This window comes from Pinus tabuliformis, chromosome 4_2 (assembly GCF_031772625.1).
Source record: "Pinus tabuliformis cultivar Carrire ecotype Pingquan chromosome 4_2, CPIR1, whole genome shotgun sequence".
NCBI lineage: Eukaryota > Viridiplantae > Streptophyta > Pinopsida > Pinales > Pinaceae > Pinus > Pinus tabuliformis.
The window spans coordinates 609,262,206-609,281,800 of NC_142304.1; the positions used below are offsets into that span (position 1 = coordinate 609,262,206).

At 35.9% G+C, this 19,595-nt stretch overlaps 2 protein-coding genes and 1 pseudogene across 2 annotated transcripts; 1 reads left to right on the forward strand and 2 right to left on the reverse strand.

The window, feature by feature from the left end:
• Positions 1–1,960: 1,960 nt before the first annotated feature.
• LOC149170769 (uncharacterized) lies at positions 1,961–10,780 on the forward strand. The gene is made up of 12 exons (XM_089424010.1): positions 1,961–2,101; positions 2,306–2,370; positions 2,503–2,588; positions 2,840–2,931; positions 6,341–6,436; positions 6,542–6,606; positions 6,732–6,801; positions 6,886–7,053; positions 9,655–9,750; positions 9,856–9,920; positions 10,046–10,115; positions 10,200–10,780. The coding sequence occupies exons 1-12, from the start codon at positions 2,043–2,045 to the stop codon at positions 10,378–10,380; spliced, it is 1,113 nt and encodes a 370-aa protein (XP_089280136.1). The 5' UTR covers positions 1,961–2,042; the 3' UTR covers positions 10,381–10,780.
• Positions 10,781–12,707: 1,927 nt separating this feature from the next.
• LOC149170770 (pentatricopeptide repeat-containing protein At2g22070 pseudogene) lies at positions 12,708–13,379 on the reverse strand (annotated as a pseudogene).
• A 114-nt stretch (positions 13,380–13,493) lies between these two features.
• On the reverse strand, positions 13,494–19,327 carry LOC149170771 (pentatricopeptide repeat-containing protein At4g39530-like). Its single transcript, XM_089425719.1, has 5 exons — positions 19,203–19,327; positions 19,000–19,079; positions 14,313–14,873; positions 13,778–14,178; positions 13,494–13,685 (listed from the first exon to the last, which is right to left on the reverse strand). Exons 1-5 carry the CDS (start codon positions 19,325–19,327, stop codon positions 13,494–13,496), a joined length of 1,359 nt encoding a protein of 452 aa, XP_089281845.1.
• Between the last annotated feature and the right edge of the window lie 268 nt (positions 19,328–19,595).

Here is a 19,595-nt window from a genome sequence, read left to right on the forward strand (position 1 = left end):
ATAGTGGTGATTTCCTGTTTGGTGGCATCTGCCACTGCGGGAGTGCAGTTCTCTTCATTGCCCAGGACTCTGGCAGTCACAGTAACCATCATTTCATCTGCACAATTGGCACCCAATGGTAAGAAATTTTGTTTCCATTCAAATTATTATAGGGCCAGGTTTTTTTCAGTTGTTTCTCAGATTTTTTTACACTTCGGTGGGCAATTACTTATTTAACCAAAAGATTAGTCCAGATGAAATGGTTTTTAAAGGCAATCTTAACTGAAAATTTATGCACTTAGTTTAAATTGTTTAATCACTAGTCTCTTTCTCTTCTTTTTTTTTTCAGTTTTTGATCAAATTTAACCAAAAATTTATGCATTTTCAAAAATTTTAGTTTAAGTTATTTAACGCAGAATAATACTCTAAACTTTTTTGATGTTCTGAATTTCTTTAAGCATTCAAAAATATTAATAAAAAATTACTATATGACTTGAAATTGTAACGAGAATCCAGGGCCGAGGCAGCCTTTGGTTGTGCATAAAACCCACCACTCTTTACAATTCGTAAGTCATTTGCGCAACAGAATCTCGCAGGGCCAAATGGAATGAAATCCCAGAACTTCTGCAACTTCTTCACCTTGCGCTCTCTCTTAGCTGATGCGATTAGCTCTTCTTGAAAGGGGTTCTCTTCATATGTATCCACTTTTCTAATTATTGGGTTTTGGGGCCGCTGGTGATAACTTGGGGTTTCCGCGTTTTCTGCAATTGGTCTCCATTCTAATTTGGTCCTGCATTTGGGTAAGCAAACATACAATTCTAATTTGTTTTAGGTTTAGAGAGAAATTACACTTTTATGCAGAAAAGTTTAGAGAGAAATTATAAACTGATGGATTTCTTTTGTGCAGAAATGGTATTTGCCAGAGAATTCGTACTTCGGTATATAGTGGTGATTTCCTGTTTGGTGGCATCTACCACTGCGGGAGTGCAGTTCTCTTCATTGCCCAGGACTCTGGCAGTCACAGAAACCATCATTTCATCTGCACAATTGGCACCCAATGGTAAGAAATTTTGTTTCCATTCAAATTATTATAGGGCCAGGCTTTTTTCAGTTGTTTCTCAGATTTTTTTACACTTCAGTGGGCAATTACTTATTTAACCAAAAGATTAGTCCAGATGAAATGGTTTTTAAAGGCAATCTTAACTGAAAATTTATGCACTTAGTTTAAATTGTTTAATCACTAGTCTCTTTCTCTCTCTTTTTTTTTTCAGTTTTTGATCAAATTTAACCAAAAATTTATGCATTTTCAAAAATTTTAGTTTAAGTTATTTAACGCAGAATAATACTCTAAACTTTTTTGATGTTCTGAATTTCTTTAAGCATTCAAAAATATTAATAAAAAATTACTATATGACTTGAAATTGTAACGAGATTTCGAAGAAAAAATATTTTAACTATTAAACTGAGCCCTTAATGAAGGGTGGGAATTTTTTTCCCAGTCTGAACTCCCAGCCAAAGTTATTCAAAGAAGGGTTATAGATTAAATATTTTGAAGTCTGAGATCCTCCCAGCCAAAGTTGTTCAAAGAATGGTTAAAGATTAATTATTTTGAAGTCTGAGATCCGTTATTCAAAGAAGAGTACAGATTAAATATTTGAAGTTTGAGATCCTCCCAGTCAAAGTTGTTCAAAGAATGGTTAAAGATTAATTATTTTGAAGTCTGAGATCTTTTGAACCATAGATTCTAAATTAGAATAAATTTATGTTTATAAACAATGGAATTAGAATTTTGAAATAATATAATAAGTTAAATTTAAGACTTTTGTAATCTATAACAATTTTTTTTTTTTTTTGACTAATTTTGAATAATTAAATTGATAATTTTTACGCCGTAAGGCTTTCCCCTCTGAAATGAACTCCCCTTATTGTCTATCTGTCACCCTCAAATACCGTCAGATTATATGTTAGACGATGGAGAGAGGTTAAGCCGTTGATTAGCGCGGTCGATTTCTGCCATAGCCGGGGTTCATATCACCGGAAGTCGGAGAGACGAAAATGGCGATATGAATCTGGGCATTGGGCACCTTATTTGCAAGGGAACCGGAGGGAGATCATCTTTCAGGTTTTCGTCTAACCCCACTAGGTTGTAACCATAGAGCGTCTATGATATGGAGACATCAATTCAATATATGTTGATGGTCAAACAGTGAAAACCAGGCATGGAAATGGCAGTTGGATTTCCTTTGTAATAAAAACAATTTCAGTGATCGGGGAGATCTTGAAGTAGATACCCTAACTAATGATCATCTGTGATTCATTGTGTCAGCGGTATCATTGCAACCGTCTTTGGAGCCACGGGCTTCCTCGGTCGATATGTTGTGCAGCAACTTGGTATATCGCATCATTTGTTGTAGTGTCAATAATGTCTCTGTTTGTACACAGTTTGTGTTTTTTGTTTTTTTTTTTATTAGACAAATACTTTGGCTTTAGGCACTGTTGCTCACTGTTTTTATCAATGTGCAGCTAAGACGGGTTCTCAAGTTCTGGTTCCCTTTAGAGGTTCGGAGGATTCACCCAGGCATTTGAAACTTATGGGTGATCTAGGACAAGTAAGTGGTATAATTCTTTTGTAATTTGAGTGTTGAACTGTTTTGCATTTTTTCTCTCTTCCTTTCAGGCATGCATCAGAAACATGAAACAATTTTGTAAAAGCTTGTTTTCTCATTAACTTAATCTATTTTGTCTTTATAGGAACACATACGTGGGTTTTTCATACCTTTATTTTTTACATTGATAATATTAATTTATAATGTGTTAAACTTTCACTTTTTGTATGTGACTGGGGCCTTCGCTCTGCAAGGTTAATTCTGCCCTTAATCCCATTAGGACTCCAAAGCAGCAGCAGAAGATGATCAATAATGCCCGTTTTACAACCCCTCCTACCTCTCTCAGGTTTTTAATTTTCTATCATATAAAACTCACTTATTCATGCTTTCTTGTTTTTTCCTTAAGATTCTTCCATGCTGGGCTGCTTGAACAAATTTAATTCATTTTGAGCTGCTTGAATTGAAATGATGTGTGGGAAATGTGGAATTAAGAAGCAATGGGGGGTTTTATCGACAGATCCACTTCCTCGTCCTTCATGAACTCGGGTTTGTTGAGATCGGAAGTGGATAAGTTCATTCACAATTTAGAACAAAAGTCTAAAGATCAATTTAGAATGGGGCTCAGGTTTTGGTTCAAAATATTCGATTTTATGCCACGGCTTCAATAATGCCACAGAATTTAGAATTAACTCAAGATTTGCTTCAGATCTTCTAGGGCTTACAAACCCGAAGCCCAAAATTTCATCAGACTTGACATGTGCAAATTTATCCTGCTGTAGTCAATATTGGATGCCATCATATCATTTCAAACCTCTTAATTGCTTTCTCGGTCATCTTTCGTTTTGTGGAGAATTTGTGTAAAACAATGATTAGATAAGCCTTTCTTAGAGCATCCTGGATTGGTTTTGCAGCTATACAATCCCCTCTCTAAAGATCAGCTCAAAACTCTTCTAAGGATAAATTTGTTAATGACAATCTCTCTTAGAGCATCTCGGATTGGTTTTCCAGCTATACAATCCCCCCCTCTAAAGATCAGCTCAAAACTCTGCTAAGGATAACTTTGTTAAGGACAATCTCTCTCAAGTTCAAAACTCTCCTAAGGATAACTTTGTTAAGGACAATCTCTCTCAAGCCGACTGTTGAGACAAGGGGCTCCTTCAGAATGCTAACTAATTTGGGATAGGCAACCTCAATTTACTAGATTTTTCTACTACCGCAATCTGTTGAGATTTTTAGCTTTTGCTTTCTGGCTATTTCCAATTGTCAATATATTCCTCTCAGAAAATGGAATACCTCAAAGGCTCTCTTGGAATACCTCAAAGGCTCTCTTGGGAGCCTTGTCTTCTTGGACAATCATGTCAATTTGGACTGCATGAGAGATTGGTTGAGAAAATTAGATCTGCTCTTTCTGGATATGTTTGAACCTCCTCTGTCCTTTGCAAGGGTAGCTGGTTGGCTGACTTGTTGAAAGCACTATTTTTGTCCATGGAGACAAAAACTGTATGAATAATATTTTAAAGAACACAAGGTTTTTTTCACTCAGCATACTTAAGTGCATTAATCGTGACACAACCAACAATCTTACTATAGTCAATGGCATCATTATGAGCTCAACATAGCCATGGCAAGTTAAACATGAGTTTGTTAATGAACCCTTGAACAACAATGAGCACAAACTCGCTACAACAAAAGTCTAAAGATCAATTTAGAATGGGGCTCAGGTTTTGGTTCAAAATATTCGATTTTATGCCACGGCTTCAATAATGCCACAGAATTTAGAATTAACTCAAGATTTGCTTCAGATCTTCTAGGGCTTACAAACCCGAAGCCCAAAATTTCATCAGACTTGACATGTGCAAATTTATCCTGCTGTAGTCAATATTGGATGCCATCATATCATTTCAAACCTCTCATTGATCACGTGGAATTTGTTGCATAGATAGTGAACAAGAGTTTGACTTTGTGTCAATTGTAGGTCTTTTCTCCAAGTATCATAAGAGATCCTCAGACTTCCCTCAGAGGCAGGCCTAAACAAGCCCTTTGTAATCTACACATTTAGATCCTCAGATGAACCATTAGCTTATGAAAAATTCCTTTAGTACATAGATTACAACATGCAGCAAGTAGAAGATATAATCCACAAATGTTATCTGCGTGTCCTCTGATATAATCCTTGAAGCTAAAGGCAATCAATGGTGAAACAATTTTCATCAACAGGGATGCAAAAGATTTCAAATCCTCTTAGACAATTTAACTTGTATCACCACATTCCTGTTAGCACTCCTACTATAAATGATTCTTCCATATACCCTTCCTGTTTTAACAAAACTGGCAGTAGCAGGCTTTAGTGAAAAAGATTCTTGGATAGAGCAATACACATCGCAGTATAAAACCTCTTCCTGGTCATCAAGGCAACAATTGCCATCTTAGCTCAGGTAGCCTTTCACTCAGCATACTTAAATACATTAATCATGACACAACCAACAATCTTACTATAGTCAATGGCATCATTATGAGCTCAACATAGCCATGGCAAGTTAAACATAAGTTTATTAATGAACCCTTGAACAGCAACAAGCACAAACTCGCTACAACACAAGTCTAAAGATCAATTTAGAATGGGGCTCGGGTTTTGTTTCAAAATATTCGATTTTATGCCACGGCTTCAATAATGCCACAGAATTTAGAATTAACTCAGGATTTGCTTCAGGTCTTCTAGGGCTTACAAACCCGAAGCCCAAAATTTCATCAGACTTGACATGTGCAAATTTATCCTGCTGTAGTCAATATTGGATGCCATCATATCATTTCAAACCTCTCATTGATCACCTGGAATTTGTTGCATAGATAGTGAACAAGAGTTTGACTTTGTGTCAATTGTAGGTCTTTTCTCCACGTATCATAAGAGATCCTCAAACCTCCCTCAGAGGCAGGCCTAAACAAGCCCTCTGTAATCTACACATTTAGATCCTCAGATGAACCATTAGCTTATGAAAAATTCCTGCAGTACATAGATTACAACATGCAGCAAGTAGAAGATATAATCCACAAATGTTATCTGCGTGTCCTCTGATATAATCCTTGAAGCTAAAGGCAATCAATGGTGAAACAATTTTCATCAACAGAGATGCAAAAGATTTCAAATCCTCTTAGACAATTTAACTTGTAGTTGTTATATATGTGATGGCAAGCTATCTTATTATAGTGGAATACATGATATGATTGATATGATCAAAGTCAAACAATTGACTTTGCTCATGTCCATCAAAAATCAGTTGATAGTTTTCATTTAAAAATATTTCTGCATTGTTCACTCTTTGCATGCCTTTATTTGGAAATAGTCAACTATGCACATCATATAAACATTCAGTCCATTACCTTGAGATTAACAAAATCCATTACAAGAAACACTTAACTATAACAAGCTATACATTTTTATTTGCTAGGACACCCACATTAGCTTACTTTATTCCTCAAAAACAGGTGGGTTTCTTGTTGTCATTAAATGGGACAAGAAAAAACATTCTTAACAATTGTAGGGTGTACAGAAATTCCAACATATCCTAGAATGTATTCATGGATTCGAATCCAAATAGCATTAGGAAAATATTACAATGTGCCCACATATCCAAGAATGTATCCAAAGGTCAGTACTCTAAAAAAGGCATTAGGCTTTTTTGAGTCATAATTCAACTTTCATTTTTGGGACTCAAGTAGTTGTTGAGGCAAAAAATTATTCAATTATGGTGTTGCAGGGTTTTGATGTTATCAAAGCACACAGCCATCGACAAATCTTTCCTTGCTCCACTGTTGGCCCTAGAGGCACCTGGAGATGTCATTTCTTGGATCAGGTGACCAGGTTCTTCCCAGTTGCAAAATTGGACAAATTCCAGTGAAGTGAACTGAGAGTTTAAACTTCACCCCACATTTGGACTTGTTTGTCTACATTATTACAGAGGTGATTATGGTTTGTGGACTGCCTTTTTGGTCTTCCTTGTTAGACTATTTTACTACATTCATGGTGAGTCACAAGAACTCAAATGCCATCCTATTTTACTTACTTGCTCATTCTTTCCTGCACAGTATATTGAGTTGAATTGCATGACATAACTGTAGTGTTTGACAAACTCAATTTGTTGGTAACAGGGGAATTGGAACTGCCATTTTTATTTGTGTTACTAGTGAATATTGCTCCTTATCAAGCCATGAACCTGAGGCAAGTTGTTGTTTTCCTTAACAAATGATTAAATTGGTGTTTGGAAATGTGGATGGTAGTTTATGGGATGTTGTTGGTTTGCAGAGGAACCCAAGCTGGAATGGTCTTTTCCATAGCGGCTTCTGCATACTTGATCTATCAACACGTTACCAGGACAGGGGGTATTAAAAAGGCTTTTTATCAGGGAGTTGTTGTACCCACCATTGCTGTTGCGTGCCTTATCTGTGTGCCGTTCATATTCCTCATTAAAGGGTATATATTTTAATTTAACCAGGTGTCAGGCCTAAAAAGTGCCATATTTGTAAAGCCATCTGGACTCCCTACTTAAAATTTTCAAATTATTATTGTGGAAACTAGTACATGTAAGGTGGTGTGTAATAAAGATCGAGTATATAAATAAGTCCAACAAGCTGCATGATTGACTCCTTGGGAGCCTTGTCTTCTTGGCAAATCATGTCAATTTGGATTGCATGAGAGATTGGTTGAGAAAATTAGATCTACTCTTTATGGATATGTTTCAACCTCCTCTGTCCTTTGCAAGGGTAGCTGGTTGGCTGACTTGTTGAAAGCACTATTTTTGTCCATGGAGACAAAAACTGTATGAATAATATTTTAAAGAACACAAGGTTTTTTTCACTCAGCATACTTAAGTACATTAATCATGACACAACCAACAGTCTCACTATAGTCAATGGCATCATTATGAGCTCAACATAGCCATGGCAAGTTAAACATGAGTTTATTAATGAACCCTTGAACAACAACGAGCACAAACTCGCTACAACAAAAGTCTAAAGATCAATTTAGAATGGGGCTCAGGTTTTGTTTCAAAATATTCGATTTTATGCCACGGCTTCAATAATGCCACAGAATTTAGAATTAACTCAGGATTTGCTACAGGTCTTCTAGGGCTTACAAACCCGAAGCCCAAAATTTCATCAGACTTGACATGTGCAAATTTATCCTACTGTAGTCAATATTGGATGCCATCATATCATTTCAAACCTCTCATTGATCACCTGGAATTTGTTGCATAGATAGTGAACAAGAGTTTGACTTTGTGTCAATTGTAGGCCTTTTCTCCAAGTATCATAAGAGATCCTCAGACTTCCCTCAGAGGCAGGCCTAAACAAGCCCTCTGTAATCTACACATTTAGATCCTCAGATGAACCATTAGCTTATGAAAAATTCCTTCAGTACATAGATTACAACATGCAGCAAGTAGAAGATATAATCCACAAATGTTATCTGCGTGTCCTCTGATATAATCCTTGAAGCTAAAGGCAATCAATGGTGAAACAATTTTCATCAACAGGGATGCAAAAGATTTCAAATCCTCTTAGAAAATTTAACTTGTATCACCACTCTCCTGTTAGCACTCCTGCTATAAATGATTCTTCCATATACCCTTCCTGTTTCAACAAAACTGGCAGTAGCAGGCTTTAGTAAAAAAGATTCTTGGATAGAGCAATACACATCGCAGTATAAAACCTCTTCCTGGTCATCATGGCAACAATTGCCATCTTAGCTCAGGCAGCCTTTCACTCAGCATACTTAAATACATTAATCATGACACAACCAACAATCTTACTATAGTCAATGGCATCATTATGAGCTCAACATAGCCATGGAAAGTTAAACATCAGTTTATTAATGAACCCTTGAACAGCAACAAGCACAAACTCGCTACAACAAAAGTCTAAAGATCAATTTAGAATGGGGCTCAGGTTTTGTTTCAAAGTATCCGATTTTATGCCACGGCTTCAATAATGCCACAGAATTTAGAATTAACTCAAGATTTGCTTCAGATCTTCTAGGGCTTACAAACCCGAAGCCCAAAATTTCATCAGACTTGACATGTGCAAATTTATCCTGCTGTAGTCAATATTTGATGCCATCATATCATCTCAAACCTCTCATTGATCACATGGAATTTGTTGCATAGATAGTGAACAAGCGTTTGACTTTGTGTCAATTGTAGGTCTTTTCTCCAAGTATCATAAGAGATCCTTAGACTTCCCTCAGAGGCAGGCCTAAACAAGCCCTCTGTAATCTACACATTTAGATCCTCAGATGAACCATTAGCTTATGAAAAATTCCTTCAGTACATAGATTACAACATGCAGCAAGTAGAAGATATAATCCACAAATGTTATCGGCGTGTCCTCTGATATAATCCTTGAACCTAAAGGCAATCAATGGTGAAACAATTTTCATCAACAGGGATGCAAAAGATTTCAAATCCTCTTAGACAATTTAACTTGTAGTTGTCATATATGTGATGGCAAGCTATCTTATTATAGTGGAATACCCGATATGATTGATATGATCAAAGTCAAACAGTTGACTTTGCTCATGTCCATCAAAAATCAGTTGATAGTTTTCATTTAAAAATATTTCTGCATTGTTCACTCTTTGCATACCTTTATTTGGAAATAGTCAACTATGCACATCATATAAACATTCAGTCCATTACCTTGAGATTAACAAAATCCATTACAAGAAACACTTAACTATAACAAGCTATACATTTTTATTTGCTAGGACACCCACATTAGCTTACTTAATTCCTCAAAAACAGGTGGGTTCCTTGTTGTCATTAAATGGGACAAGAAAAAACATTCTTAACAGTTGTAGGGTGTACAGAAATTCCAACATATCCTAGAATGTATTCATGGATTCAAATCCAAATAGCAGTAGGAAAATATTACAATGTGCCCACATATCCAAGAATGTATCCAAAGGTCAGTACTCTAAAAAAGGCATTAGGCTTTTTTGAGTCATAATTCAACTTTTATTTTTGGGACTCAAGTAGTTGTTGAGGCAAAAAATGATTCAATTATGGTGTTGCAGGGTTTTGATGTTATCAAAGCACACAACCATCGACAAATCTTTCCTTGCTCCACTGTTGGCCCTAGAGGCACCTGGAGATGTCATTTCTTGGATCAGGTGACCAGTGATTTCCCATTTGCAAAATTAGACAAATTCCATTGAAGTGAACTAAGAGTTTAAACTTCGCCCCACATTTGGATTTGTTTGTCTACATTATTACAGAGGTGATTATGGTTTGTGGACTGCCTTTTTGGTCTTCCTTGTTAGACTATTTTACTACATTCTTGGTGAGTCACAAGAACTCAAATGCCATCCTATTTTACTTACTTGGTCGTTCTTTCCTGCACAGTATATTGAGTTGAATTGCATGACATAACTGTAGTGTTTGACAAACTTAATTTGTTGGGAACAGGGGAATTGGAACTACCATTTTTATTTGTGTTACTGGTGATTATTGCTCCTTATCAAGCCATGAACCTGAGGCAAGTTGTTGTTTTCCTTAACAAATGATTGGATTGGTGTTTGGAAATGTGGATGGTAGTTTATGGGATGTTGTTGGTTTGCAGAGGAACTCAAGCTGGAATGGTCATTTCCATAGCGGCTTCTGCATACTTGATCTATCAACATGTCACCAGGACAGGGGGTATTAAAAAGGCTTTTGATCAGGGAGTTGTTGTCCCCACCATTGCTGCTGCGTGCCTTATCTGTGTGCCGTTCATATTCCTCGTTAAAGGGTATATATTTTAATTTAACCAGGTGTCAGGCCTAAACAGTGCCATATTTGTAAAGCCATCTGGACTCCCTACTTAAAATTTTCAAATTATTATTGTGGAAAATAGTACATGTAAGGTGTTGTGTAATAAAGATCTAGTATATAAATAAGTCCAACAAGCTGCATGATTGATTCCTTGGGAGCCTTGTCTTCTTGGCAAATCATGTCAATTTGGATTGCATGAGAGATTGGTTGAGAAAATTAGATCTGCTCTTTCTAGATATGTTTGAACCTCCTCTGTCCTTTGCAAGGGTAGCTGGTTGGCTGACCTCCTCTGTCCTTTGCAAGGGTAGCTGGTTGGCTGACTTGTTGAAAGCACTATTTTTGTCCATGGAGACAAAAACCGTATGAATAATATTTTGAAGAACACAAGGTTTTTTCAGTGATCAAACCATGCCTTTTATTCAAAGTTGCAGATACCATACATGCATTGATATTCCTTTGCTTTTAAAAAATAAAGGATCCTCTATATTATGAGAGTATACTGAGTTGGAGGGTTTTAAAATTCAGGTTAAATAACTTATTTCTTTGCCTTTTATGCATGCGAGGCATGATCACACAAAGTTATCCATTATTCACAGTTCTGAAATATTGTGGAGCTCCTGTGCACAGTATTTATTTTCAATTTTTTGATATTTTCTATCTGTTTTCTGTCAATTTTTTTATGTCGCTTAATCTGGCATCCTTACTATTTTGATGCCAAATTTGTTACTGGATACAGAATCTACTTTCAGTCTACTAATTTTGATATTTTCAATCCGTTATTCGATCCGATTACAACACATTCTATTTTCAATCCATTATATGATATTGTTGCTCCAGTGCACCTTCTGTCTTCTTAAAACAAGATAATACCACGGATTATATAACTCGCAATAAGTCGAGATATGCAGGCTGTTTAAGGCAATATCCCATTTTTTTTTCCGAGCCTTCTGTCTTCTTAGAACAAGATAATACCACGGATTATATAACTCACAATTGTCAAGATATGCAGGCTGTTTTAGGCAAATATAACTCACAATTGTCAAGATATGCAGGCTGTTTTAGGCAATATCCCATTTTTGTTTCTAAGCCTCTGTGACTTCAATTCTAAATGAGTTTCCATATAAAACAAGTAATTTTTTCTTTCTTTATTGAGAAAGAACATATGTTAAGTTTCTATATAATATTATGGTGAAGTTAAATATTGAATTAGTATAAAGATAATTTGTTTATGATATAAGGATCTATTTTCTTATAGTAATTGGATTATTATTAGTTTTTACTGAGGTAAGACTTTGCAATATAAAAAGTGACTTTACAATATAAAAAGCTTATTGACTTATTGAACAATGTAATTATGCAATGTTTAATTTTGAAAAACAAATAATTATTATTAGTTTTTACTGAGATAAGATTAGAGTATTTTTTTTGTTTATTGATTTATTGACCAATGTAATTTATAATGTTTAACTTTGAAAAACAAATATTTATATTTCAATATTATTAAAAATAATAATAATTTTTAAACATTTAATTGGACCATAATTTAAAGGTCTCATTCTTCTAGGGTACTTGATATTTTACTAGCTTAAAATTATAATTAAATTAAATCAAAACTTGATTCTGAAATAATATAAAATTAGTATAAACCTGACTTACAATGATGGGGGCTTACATAAACAATGTCGCGCCGTTCCAAAGTTGGGATTTATCAATGTTTGACATTAATCAACATGCCATTTGTTCCCTTCCATTTAAAAGTTCAACTTGGTTTCCTGATCAAGAAATATCGATTGCATCCCTCCTTCTTAGCAACTCAATAATGATAAATGACTGAATTAACACTTCAACATATAAAAAGCAGAATTGTGAAAAAACATATGTTTTGTAATGTTGCTTCTCACCCATGCTTTTGTTCTCTTTAGAAAGTGATGTTCCTAACATTTATCCAAAGGGAAATTTTGACAATTTGCCAAACTGGTGCAGCTATAAAGACAGCCAAAAATGTTAGAAATGAGTACTATAAAAGAAAGTGTCTTATGTGTCATGCAACAAGATCAGAACCGTCTTGTCAATAATCAAGCTTAACATACTAAATTTTTAACGCATCCATTCATGCTATCAAAGCAATGCAGAATCTTGTATGAAACTTACCAGAGGTGAGCTTGCTCCACATGAAGAATCTACGAGACAATTGACATATTCTCAGCATGTTTCTCCTTATTTCCACGTGTCACAAGAAGCAACTTCTAGACCAATAGAGGATAGTATAGAGAAGCATTCAACCCACTCCCAAATAGTGCTCAAACTTCATCTTGTATTACCAATAATCCTGACAAGAGCACGTTCCATTCCTAAAATGGTGAAAACGTATAGCGTCCCTTGCTACAATTTCACGTCCAACAATCTTAGAAATAAACTTGACAGCATTATGACAGTCACCACATACACGAAGGTTCTTTATTATTCGAATAGGGGCCCCCGGAGGTGTGCTCATAAGCCCAAATGCAATGGCTAGCTTCTCACTGTGATGGAGGACAAAGTTTTTGTTCGGTACATAACCCGCCTCGTCCATTGGCCCGGCCAATGTATTCAACATTGCATGAACTTCCTCTATTTGTGGGTGTGATCTATCTGCTGACATGAATGCATGTACTCTATTCTTGACCTCAATCCCGCTGAACCCTGGCTTCTTTTTAGCGTCTCTGTCTTTCATCATTTTTCTAACCTTGGCTGCATCATCCCACCTGCCAGCTGCAGAATAGATATTTGAAAGCAGCACATATTCCGAAGTATTTTTCGGCTCCAAATCGAAAAGAAATTGTGCGACACGCTTTCCTATTTCCATATTGCCGTGAACTCTGCAAGCACTGAGTAGTACCACCCAGATACTGACATAAGGTTCAAATGGCATCTTATTGATGAAATCTTCTGCCTCGTCTAGACGACCAGCACGACTAAGAAGGTCAATCATGCAAGCATGATGATCCATTCTTGGTGTGATGTTATGTTCATGCCTCATGGAATGAAAGTAATAATGTCCTCAATCTACTAGACCTATATGGCTGCAAGTAGAGAGAAACCAAGGAAGGTTATGGCATCTGGACTAATGCCTGTCAGTAGCATTTTGCTCAAAAAGTTTCAAGGTTTCCACCCCATCCCCATGCTGAGCATGACCAACAATCATTTCATTCCATGAGACAACATCACACTCAATCATCTTCTCGAAAACTTTCCGTGCATCTTTTATGCCTCCACATTTGGCATACATAGTAACTAGGGCGTTGACCATAGACATCTAGACATGGGTGACTCAAACCCCATACAGAGAATGTGGGCATGGATGTGTCTTCCATGCTCAAGCACTGCTAGGTTGGTACACGCACTAACAATGCTAGCAAAAGTTGCCTCATTTGGCTTCAAACCAGTGTGTTGCATTTGACAAAAGAGTTTTAGAGCCTCTTCACTATACCCATGCTGCACATACCCTGCAATCATTGCATTGCAAGAGATCACATCTTGTTCAGGAATTTTGTCTAACACTTGACGGGCATATTGTAGGCTGCCAGATTTAGCATACATGTCTACAAGAGCACTTCCAACAAACATATTTGAGTCAAAACCAGTCTGGATAATGTGGCCGTGAAGTTGTTTACCTTCTTCAAAAGTAGGTAAGCTGCAACTTACACTGAGAATGCTTGCATAAGTGAATTGATTCAGTTTCACACCTATCTGTTTCATTTGGAAACTAACCTTTAAGGCCTCTTGATAATGGTCATTATGTGCATATCCTGCAATAATTGCATTCCATGAGATTAAGTCTCCTGCATTTTATCAAACACACATAGTGCATCTTCTATGGTTTGAGTTTTGGCATACATTGTAACAATAGCATTGCACACGGAAACTAGGGACTGGAATCCACTTTTGATAATGTACGCATGGACCTGTCTGCCAAACCTCAAATCAATGAGAATAGCACACGCATTGACGACACTGACAAATGTCAACTCATTTGGCTTCATACCGGTCTGGTGAATTTCATTAAAAAACCTTGTGGCCTCGTCCGCTTGCCCATTTTGGGCATATCCTGCAACCATGGTAGTCCAAGAAACATTGTTTCGAACCGGCATTAAATAAAACATTTGGCGTGCACCATCTACTCTCCCACATTTGGCATACATATCAACAAGAGCAGTCCCAACAAATACATTTGACTCAAATCCGAGCTTAACAACCTGTCCATGAATTTTCCTCCCATATCCCAAATCCACCATGCTTGCACATGCACTTACAACGCTGGCTAAGGTGAACTCATCAGGTTTTGTGCCCATCCATTGCAGCTGGCCATATAAATCCATGGCTTCAACCTGATCACCACATCGGGCATATGCCGCAATCATTGCATTCCAGGAAACTATGCTACGTTCATGCATTTTGTCAAACAGACATCGTGCATTTTCCACATACCCACATTTTGCATAGCCTGTAAGAACCGTAGTCCATGAACAAACATCTCATTCAGGGATTGTGTCAAACACTTGGCATGCATCCTTATTTGGGGACAAGAACACAGGTCCTTGAGCTGCGGCCATGGTTTTAATACCAATCCACTTTTGACTTCTTCCTTGCTTGGTAGCAATTTACAGAAAACTCTGTACCCCAACAACTAGTAAGCTCGAAACTTGTTCATATCAGACACTAATATATCCAGGGTTTTCAAATGGGCATCTCTAAAATTTTGGAAAAGAAATTTAAGCATTTGGCAAGTTTTGACCTACTACTCATAAACATCAATCCAAAAAAGGAGTATGTGTTGTAGTATTTGTAAATGAGTAAACATTCAAATTTAGTTTTATATGAAAAAAGATTTAGTATGCATAATGAAACATTAAACTAAAATAATAATAATAAAACAGTTTAATTGACATCTCATATGAACTTAGTAGTGAAAAATGTCATTTTAATAGAGTTCTGGCAAGTTAAGGAATTTGTGCATCCCTATATCTACGAAAATGTCACTGAGAGTTGAATTGGGATATTAAAAACACATTCGAGGTTTTATCCAAAAGAAAGTTCATGACATCTCATATGAAGTTAGTAGTGAAAAATGTCATTTTAATAGAGTTCTGGCAAGTTAAGGAATTTGTGCATCCCTATATTTACGAAAATTTCACATTTGAGGTTTTATCCAAAAGAAAGTTCATAACATCTCATATGAAGTTAGTAGTGAAAAATTTCATTTAATAGAGTTCTGGCAAGTTAAGGAATTTGTGCATCCCTATATTTACGAAAATTTCACCAGAGAGTTTGATTTCAGCAAGGAGTTTGATGGCTTTCACTTGTATTTTTCGAAACACCTAGTTGACAGAACCATGTAGTAGGAAAAGGACATTTAATTTTTACTTTCATGATGGTTTGTGACAGCTAGCAACCTTGTGTGCCCTCTTTAAAAGTGACAATTCGTTCTTAAATATGTAACATATGGAAAAACAAAATCTCCAAATACAAAAAGAAACTTAAAATAATGTACAAAAATATGTTCACATAAACAACAACTGTTACATGAATAATGGATAACCTCTATATAACATTAACTATAACTCATTATCATCCACCCTTGCTTTCAAGAATGTCCATTCACATGTTTCTATTCTTCCACACACTACTATTACTTATCCATATTCAAAACACACATAACTAATAGTTTCAAGTGTAACTCAATATCATCCACCTTTGCGTTCAACAATGTCCATTCACATGTCACTATTTTTCTACACACTATTATTTATAAAATATTTATATTCAGCGTACACATAACTAACAATCTCAATTGCAACTCTTTATCATCCACTCTTGCTTTCAACAATGCCCATTCACATGTTCCTATTTTTCCACACTTTATGCCTTACGGCGTTTCCTTTGCAACATCAGGTGCAAATGCTAGTATAATTTTCCTTCAGTAACAATAATAACAACTATATTATAATAACCTATAACCTATATATATAATTTTCCAATTCAAAGTTAACTCAGAAAAAGTCGACCAAATTCTTTCGTTTGCGTGGGGCCGTACGTTTTAAGGGCCGTTCACCACATGAAAACTTGTAGGTCAATCATCGAGCAGATCACCACCCTCCAGAAGCTTACACGATTAGATCAGTCAAACCGGCGAGATTTTAAATTGGTCATACAGCACAAGCCCGCCATAACCACAGACCGACCTGTCAGGGTTGCTGTCTAATTTAATGAAGTTTTGGAAAAATCTCTTATCTCACCTATTTACTGGAATTTCTCTTCCCCAAAGTTCTGAAAAAATCAGAAATGAACTGCCGTGAAGCAGACATTTTTATCAATATTCAAACTGTTGGTGATGGTGGACAACTGGAGGCAATCCTGCCGCCTCCAAACTCCCAATCTATTCCATTTTTTAATCGCCCTTCCCACGCAATATTCGTCGGTCGTGCGTCCACTTTGCCATCTTTTATTACATGTCATATTCATTTTGGTTTGAATCAATTTTATTAATATTTTTCCTAATTCTAAAGTACAAATTTAAAATAAAATGTTTAATTTTTGTGTTTTAGGAATAACTAGCATAATTATATTAAAAATATTAGTGTGATTGATATAGCTAAGAAATTTATAAATATAACAAAAAAAAATATTGCAACACTTAAAGTGTCTTACTAATGTATATATTTATTTTATTAACCATGTATAAAAAAAAATAAGGGTCAATTTTAAGTTGCCAAAAAAATGAATTACACATCCTACTATAAAATGAACCATTTTGCTAAATAAAATTTTCTTATATATTAATTTCTCCATCTAATTAGAATATGAAGTTATTAGAATTGGAATAATCTCAAATCCCTAGAAAGTTGGTGGGCCCAGAGCCATGTAGCATGAATCTAATTTAATTTGAGAAAAAAAATTAGACATCTTATTGTAAAATGGACCATTTTGCTAAATCAAATTTGCATATATATTAATTTCCTCATCTAATTAGAATATGAACATATCAAAATTGGAATATCTCAAATCCCTAAAAAATTGATGGGCAAAAGCCAAGTGGCATGAACATAATTTTTTAAATTTATTACGAGTTAATGAAACCTAACAAACTCTGTAATACACTACAAACGTTGATAAACATTAAGACTAAGCATATGTTGAGCATATTGCCTTGAGAATAAATCTAGGTGGTCAATTAAAAAAATTAAAAAAAAAAAAGCCAAGAGATTATCATCCACCTTAAGTTCAAATAAGAAGTCTTCTACAATAAGTCAAATTTCTTAATTAATTATAAATTTATGAATTTGTTATAAATTTAATCTAGACAAAAATCTTTATTTAAAATTTTTTGAAATTTGTCTAAAACTAATTATTTTTAAAAATTTTAATAAAAAATAATATATATAATAATATAATTTTGTTTTGTTTTGTTTTGTAAGCTTGGTAGGACTACATCCTCATCGTGTCCAACTTCTCACGTGGATCGTAGGGATAGCACAAGATTTGAACCCAAGACTTATGGTTCAGTGTGGTTCAGTGAGACTTCATTTCCATGGCCATTGCCAATTGAGCTACACCCAAGCGAACATATAATAATTGAATTATTATTATTATTTTATTTCAATGTTTTTTTTAACTTTTTTTAACACTAAATAGCGGATAGATTATATTAATTTGCGCCTGTATGTGGCTAAAAACCGAGAGAATTGTACAAATTGTTTACAATGCCATCCATGTGCAACAATATTTTCAGACTGTTCATTCAGACCCAATTGTTTTCCAAATTTACAAATTTCCACATATGTACTTGATTACTACTATATACACTACAAAAATGTTTCAAAAACAAAATGCATTTATATTTCAACATAACAAAAAAAAAAAAACATAGGGACAGAGTAATCGTCCATTACAACTGGATAATTGAGATCAATTCTAGTGGTGTCGTCATCAAACCGAACATTCTTTTGTTTCAGTTTGAGTTGGAGTTCTTCAATTTGCCTTCTGGGAGCATCCAATTCATCCCCTAATTGACGAATCTTCATGTTCTTTTCTATCTGCCTCTCCTGCATTTCCTATGCCTCCCTCTTCTTCTGATGAAGACATGTTTTCATAACCACTAACCCCTCCCTAAGTTCAACATGCTCATTGACACAACTACCACATTCAGGAGAGGGGAATTCAAGGTGTGGAGTGCTCCTCCCCCTATCCTTCACCGATCATCCTGTCATCCTACCAGAACGAGGGAGACGTCAGTCACAGGAACCTAAAATTGAAACCACTTGGTGGGATTGACTCATTTCCTCCATTTCAACAACAAGGATTACTCGAACAAAATTACCCGAATAGAAAGGATAATCACAAAGCCTCTCAATTTCCCAGTGAATACCACAGATAGGATGAACACAAAGCCCAACAAAGACCAGACTGAAAGGATAAACACAAAGCCTCTTAATTTCCCAGAGAAGACCACATTTAGGATAAACCTAGAGCCTAACAAAGACCTCATAGAAAGGATAAACATTGATCCTCTCAATTGCCTCACTCTTATGAAATGTTAGGAATCCCCCCTCTACAAACACTAGCTTACACACCTGAAAGTGACTTCCCTCTAATCCCACAGTGGTGACAAACCCCTAGATCCCCAGAATTCCCAGACCCTACCACAAGCTCCCTGAGCTAATAACCACCAGTACAAAGTCAAGCCCACTTTTTTGGGAGAAGATTGAACTGTTATTCCTCATATAGAAATTCCCTAGCCTTAGAAAAATGCAGAAATGAGGGACTATGCACTTACCTTTTGAATCCCAATGATCCTCCATAATTTTCGTGAGTGTTGAAATGACTTCCATCTTGTCCAAATTCATCGTCCCCCACGTGAACTGTCTTGACCAGCTCAGATGGATTAAACGCGACTCGCATTCTAAGGGAATTCACATGTTTTCACCTTTAATGCATCTTCTATGGACCCTAATCCAAGTTGAGAGTACCAAAGCTCCCACACTTGAGCACAAGCTAGCTCCAAGTGTTACCACCTTCAGAAGACATGAGGCACACAACAATGGATAATGCACATAATGCTGAGGAGAGACTCCACGAGTCAAAGAGAAGGGATGAGTGATGATAATGTTGATGTGATAGGGGAGGGGAGGATAGGTGGGGGGGAGCGTGAAGACGAATGAGCATCCAA

Coding starts and splice junctions, on each gene's coding strand:
- LOC149170769 (XM_089424010.1), top strand. CDS start 2,043: ATGAATCTGGGCATTGGGCACCTTATTTGCAAGGGAACCGGAGGGAGA. Junction 2,102..2,305: donor GGAGGGAGATCATCTTTCAG/GTTTTCGTCTAA, acceptor TCATTGTGTCAG/CGGTATCATTGCAACCGTCT. Junction 9,921..10,045: donor ACTATTTTACTACATTCTTG/GTGAGTCACAAG, acceptor TGTTGGGAACAG/GGGAATTGGAACTACCATTT.
- LOC149170771 (XM_089425719.1), bottom strand. CDS start 19,327: ATGCGAGTCGCGTTTAATCCATCTGAGCTGGTCAAGACAGTTCACGTG. Junction 19,080..19,202: donor GGATCATTGGGATTCAAAAG/GTAAGTGCATAG, acceptor TTATTAGCTCAG/GGAGCTTGTGGTAGGGTCTG. Junction 14,874..18,999: donor TAGAGGGAAGTCACTTTCAG/GTGTGTAAGCTA, acceptor CGGTTCTTACAG/GCTATGCAAAATGTGGGTAT.